General features: G+C 40.2%; 1 protein-coding gene across 1 annotated transcript in view; it reads left to right on the forward strand.

Annotated features, from left to right (window-relative positions):
- The window catches only part of LOC105310069 (adhesion G protein-coupled receptor E2-like), a gene marked incomplete at its 5' end in the record, with an annotated part of 13,646 nt that extends 7,895 nt beyond the window's left edge, over positions 1–5,751 (forward strand). Inside the window, 5 exons of the mRNA XM_011386283.1 lie at positions 1,522–1,588; positions 1,991–2,082; positions 3,065–3,233; positions 3,319–3,429; positions 5,256–5,751. Coding sequence (XP_011384585.1) covers positions 1,522–1,588; positions 1,991–2,082; positions 3,065–3,233; positions 3,319–3,429; positions 5,256–5,267 — 451 coding nt within the window. The remainder of the gene's footprint in view (positions 1–1,521; positions 1,589–1,990; positions 2,083–3,064; positions 3,234–3,318; positions 3,430–5,255) is intronic.
- Between the last annotated feature and the right edge of the window lie 536 nt (positions 5,752–6,287).

Below are 6,287 nucleotides of genomic sequence, written 5' to 3' on the forward strand. Positions count from 1 at the left end.
CATCAAAACATCTTCCCAACAAGCTTCTGAAGTAGAAACTAGTAAATTGCAGGTTTTACAGATGAGGAACCTGAGGCACAGAGGTGACGGACATGGCCAAGATCACACAGCTGTTTGCTGGCAGAGCTGAGATCAAACCCAGACAGTCTGGTGTTCGCAACATACTCCTATGCTGATGAAATTAATGCTCACCTATGTCAGATGAGGCCTGGCCAGCTGGCCTTCCTAGGTAGCTTAGCATAAAAGTCAGTAACCTTTTCTGAAAAGGGTCAAAGACTAAATCTTTTCAGCTTTGTGGGCTGTATGGTCTCCATTGCAAACCTTCACCTCTGTCTTTGCAGCACAAAAGCAGCCAAAGACAACATGTAAGAGAATGAGTGTGACTGTGGTCCAGTGAAACACATTTCCCAAATCAGGTGGCAGGCCAAGTGGGCCCACAGTTTACCAAGTTGGCTGCAGTTCACCAACACTGCCTTAGTAGCTTTCTCTTTTGGTGCATCCATCTAACCCTCTCCGTGGTCCTCACACCTCCCTCCTCACTCACAATTCCCCTCACTTGGGATCAAGTTCCAATTCCATCATTTCTACCCGTGTGTCCTTGAGTTACTGACTCTGCCTCTTTAAGCCTCAGATGCCTGACCTTTGATCATCTGAGTCCTTGTGTTGTCATGAGGGATAAATTATGTAATGTACATGAGCCTTGCCTTAGCACTGCATCAGGTTATGATTAACATCTTCTTACGGTCTCTTTTTGCACTTCCCAAATTGTTCACCTTCTCGACACCTGCTCATTGGTCATATCTCAACATAAACACAGTGAGTTCTCTCAGGGAACCCTTCTCAACTATCTAATCTCATGTACCCCAGACTGGGCTATGAATCCAGCCACAGGTTCTCATAGCTCCAGATACTTGATCACAAAACTCTTTGTCTGAATTGTTTCTACTGTCTAATTTCAGTCTATCTTAATCACAAGTGGGTATTCAGGCCAAGAACAAATCTTGACACAGAAAAAACAGTCAATATTTGTTTAATAAACCAGAAACTAATTTATCAGTTCTGAGAACTTATATTTATTTCTCTAAGCATTTCTGGGGTGCAAGACTCAACAGAGCCTTTTGAAAAGAATTTATCTTTACTTTAAAACCATTTTATGAAGGTGTGATTTATGTGTAAAAAGTTGTACATTTTTAATGTGTACAACCTTATGAGTTTGGGGATAAGCGTACACCCAAGAAACCATCACCACCATCGAAGGCATATAGAAAGTTTCAATTATGAATGATAAATAAGTTCAGGAGTTGTACTATAGATCAGTGCCTATAGCTAACAATACTGTACTGCATATTTATATATGCACTGAAGGTAGATTTTAGCTTAAATGTTCTTACAAAAAAAAAAGCAATAACAACATTAATAATAAAGGAGGAAGGAGGAAACTATGGTGAGGTATGTTTATTTATCGATCCTTTATCCACAAAGGTCAACATAGTCTTCGATCTCTTTCCACCTCTCTCTTAGATGCTGGCTCCACACACAAAAAGGATTTATATGGACCTTCCTTGGTCCCGCCTGCATCATCTTCTCTGTGAGTAATGGATGACATCAGCGCATCCTTCCTGCCCAGCTGAGGGCCAATCAAAGAGCAAGTATATAAGGAGGATTATAGGCAAGGAGAGCAGTCATTCCACATTGCCCCAAATTAAGGGAGCTCCCAAGAGGCACGATGTCAGATTAAACCAGGACAGAGGGGTTTCCTGAGATGTCACTCTCCATGCTAAAACTTGGGCATTCCAATGCAAACTGGGATGAGTTGGTCACCCCAGTTACAGGATAAGAATGTGCCCAGATTCCTGGATATTTGGTCTGGTTTTCTATGACTGCTGTGTAATAAGAAAGCTTCTTACCTGCTGGGTTAGGTGGTGGATAAGGCAGGTGGAAGTTTTATAGACATGGAATGCATTCAATATGCCTTGTGGGGATTTTACAGATTAATTTGGCTTTCTTTCTGATGACCTTCTGGATTCTGAAAATCAAGCTCTCCTCACTCAACAGCGACGTGTCCACCCTCCAGAATACCAGGTGAGTTGGATCAGAGCAGCTCACGCCTCCATACAAAGCATAGTCCATGAGCAAGACCATATGGTTCCAAGCTTCAGGTGTCCTTCCACAGGAGTGCTGAGGAGCTGGGGGAAAAGGTGCAGCCACCTTCCTTGGAAACCAGCTCAAATACTATGGCTTGCTGCTGACACCTAAGACAAAAACATTTCATCCATTCATAACTCCAGCAGAAAACTACCTCAGCTACCGACAGAACTGACTGTGTTTGGATAAACAGGGGTTACTTTTGTGGCTATATGAAAAAGTTCCAAGGGACATTTACATCTTTATAAACACTTAGTAAATCACATAAGTGTTCCCAGAACCCTGCATATACTTTCCTTCCCACACCTTCATGGATGCTCTTTTCTCTGCCCCCAACACTCCTCCACCTGTTGAAATCAGGTTCCTTATCCACGTATCACATCTTCTAAGAGGCTAGGGATGTCCTTTGATTTCCTCAACTTAGTAAACCACGAATGGCCTCTATTTTGGGCAAAGCATGCTCTGGGTCAGTTTATGGAGACTGAGAAGATGGGAACAATACTGAATGGGACCCAGCAGAGGTACTTCACACTTCACAAATAGTGTAAGTGACTGTTTAGTCTTTCCACTGCACTGTAAGGTCTGTGATACAGAAATCTTGTCTTTGTTATTTTCAATGCCCAGGACCCAGCACAGAGTCTGGTACACAGAACATACTCAGAAATAACAGTTGAATTAAATTAGGAATATTTATGGAATTTCATGATTTTTTGAAACCCTCATTTTTAAGTGTCACTGCTGTCCACAGTCCAAGTCATATGCCATTCTGGACACAAATAGCATTTCTTTGGAGAGAATAATTGAGAGCAAAGACTAAAGTTGATCATAACTCAGTTAGAGGCATCCAAGGGCGGAGATGAAATGGCCTTGATTCTGTTGCTCTGGGTACACCATGGGCCTCCCTTCTCCTCCTACTCAGGATGCTGACATTTAAAGCGACAGCTCAGCTCTTCATCTTGGGCTGTACGTGGTGTCTGGGGATCCTGCAGGTGGGTCCAGCTGCCCACGCCATGGCCTACCTCTTCACCATCATCAACAGCCTACAGGGTGTCTTCATCTTCCTGGTGCACTGCCTCCTTAGCCAGCAGGTACCACTGTCTGACTCCTATCCACGACTCTTTCCATCCTCCCTCCTCTCATTGAGCTGACTCAGAGCATGCTTTACCTCTGCAGGTCCGTGAACAATACAGGAAATGGTTGAAAGGAGTCAAGAAAACCAAAGCTGAGTCTAAGAAGCACACCCTTTCCAGCATGGTTATGTCTGAAGTTTCTGATCCCAGCACGGTAAGATCACATATTGCTCATTGCCCTTAGAGAACTTCACTGACTGATCTCATTGAGTAGCTCATGCCAATCACACTGGATAGATAACCTGGGTATATAGCAGGGATACCCACTGTGTTTACTTCTGCACTAAATCTTGGCATTTCCCTGTCATGAAAGTAGGCATCACCTACTTTCACTTGCTGTGTTTCTATGTTCACCTTGATCCTTGCCCATTACTATCTTCTCATCATCTACATGCATTGAGCACCCACTTTGCACTAAATGGTACATGTGGTTTTCAATTTTACTTGGTGAGAAAATGGAAAACACTTCCTCATCAGTGAGGGTTTATGGTCAGCTCAACAAGCAGGAACTAATGATCTGAAGCAGTGATGTTCAAACTGCTCAGAGTCACAGCACCATCCTTCAACCTGTCATTCCATGCTACTCCTCTATGTAAAGAACAATTAATACATAATCTATATAGTCATAATACTTAAGTGAAATAAGTCTTAGGTTGGGTTGGAAACTTTCTTTGTAATTCTGCAATCATTCCTGGTATTATCAGCACATACTCACATGGGTAATCAGGAAGGATGATTATAGAGATCAAAGGAGAAATCTTGGTAGTACGATCCTAGCAAGCATTTGTATGTTCTGATTTACAAAATCTTTTTTTATATGTTTTGTTCACGTGTTCTTTACACTGGCACTTGGAGGTAGGTATTACTTTCCCTTTTGTAGATGAAGAAAGTGAGGCTTGTGGGATTTGTATGAATCGTGCAATGACTTCTGCCTCTTCAACTTTACCCCAACTTCATGTGCCCACCATCCTGCCTCACGAGCCTTCTGCATTTCTCTCATTCACATGATTATTCACCCTCCACAACTGCTACTTCCCCAGCCCTCTACTTCTCAAAAGCCTCATCCTTCTAACTCTTTTCTCTTCCAGCAAATATTCCTACCATCTTCTTCCACTGAAAATCAAGCCAGCAGGATGAAATGAGTTCAACTTTGTGCTCTCAGACCACCAGGCATTCGGCACGTGTTTCCTTCTCTCCTCGTTCCGTCTTGTTACCACAGATAAAATGTGCTTCCTTCTTTTTAAGGCTAATTCTTCCATTACATTTTGGTTCCCAACTCTTGACTCTCCATAACTTTACATTAGTGCTCACACCTTCTCTCTCTGGACCTTGCACAGTCTCACCTTCTCAACAGCATCCTTTCTATTTTCATTACAACATGCAGAGGGATGCCTCCAGCCTCATCCTTTTTTCTCAGGGTGTCTGTTGTGATTCAAGCTCTTTTGTGCTTCCACATTAATCTGATGATTTTTGTTCTATTTTTTTTAAAATGCCAATAGAATTTTGATGGGAATTGCATTAAATCTGTATAATGCTTTAGGTAATAAAGTAATTTTAACTATGTTGATCCTTCCAATCCATGAACGCAGAATATCTTTTATTTTGGATTCTTGATTCTATTCTGGTTATCTATCTTAATGACTGTAGCTTCCTAGAAGTTTTTAAATTGGTGAATTGACTAGACATTTGTTTTTTTTTTTCAAGATTGCTTTAGTTATTCTGAAGTTCTATATAAATTTTAAGATGTATTTGTCAATTTCTGATAAAAATTTAACTGAGAATTAGATAAGAATTGTGTTAAAGCTACAGATCAACTTGGAGGATACTGCCACCTGAACTAAATGAAGTCTTTTGATCCATAAACATGGACGTTTTCCATTTCTTTGGGTTCTTTGACTTCTTTAACAATGTCTTATTGTTTTCAGGGTACAAGTCTTGCACATTTTTAACACAGTATCATTTTTACACTTTTCTTCCTAGGATAAGTATTGATCTTGTCTCCTGGAAAATGAGGAAAATTCTGAATTGTCATCCTTTGGCTGAAGAGTATAGAAAACACTTTTTCATGCTTGTTACAGACATCTTGGCACCATTGTGGGAGAAAATATGCAGGAAAAGTTTGACATTTAATTGCTGGACAATTAGGGTTCTCTGGTTTAAACAACATGCTCAGCTCACTCTCAGCACAGTCGAAGATCTATGACTCCATTCTTCAGTTGCCGTGGGTCAAGCCCTCTGCTTCAACCTCTTTTTCTACAAAGATGTTCCTCAATTTGAAGATATTTAACGAGGAAAATTCAAATGACTTTCTTAAAATAGCATAAGAAAGAGGATAATTTTCCTGTATCTGCATATAGGGTAAACAACTAATCCCAGTTGTCCAAGACTTTCCTGGTTTTAGTACAGAAAGTCTTACATCCAAGGGAACACTTTGGTTACAGGCAACTGGAACAGTTGGACACCCTACCTTCATGCCCCGATTTCTTCACTCTTCATTTCTAAAAACTTACTAATATATTCATTCAAAAATTATGTTTTTATTACTCATAATATGCTTCATTCAGATCACAACAGATTTAATTCCTGATTTCACAGAGCTTCCATGTGAAAAAAAAATTCCCTCAGCATAAAATCGAAACTGTATGAATAGAATCTCCGTGTCTTTACATTTTATAAAGTGAACTGTGGAAAAATGTGTATATTGCTACACCCATTTTGTAACGTGCATTTATTTATACATAACATTATTTCATCTTCAGCATGTGATCTAGGCAAGATCTAAATCCAGAGCAGTTACACCTAAAAGAAATCCCCTGTGGGCCCCCACTGCCCAAATACGTATCAATCTAAACATGAAGAAAAATGACCAGAAATGATTATAACATAGTAAAGAAAAAATATTCATGAGTCCAGTGTGATATCTAAAATATCAGCCAATAAATGTAAATGATAAAATTAGATAATTATGATTTATTTCAATATCTCATAAATGGCCACTAAAAGTATTGGGGG

Source organism: Pteropus vampyrus, unplaced genomic scaffold (genome assembly GCF_000151845.1).
Source record: "Pteropus vampyrus isolate Shadow unplaced genomic scaffold, Pvam_2.0 Scaffold1036, whole genome shotgun sequence".
Taxonomy (NCBI): Eukaryota; Metazoa; Chordata; class Mammalia; order Chiroptera; family Pteropodidae; genus Pteropus; species Pteropus vampyrus.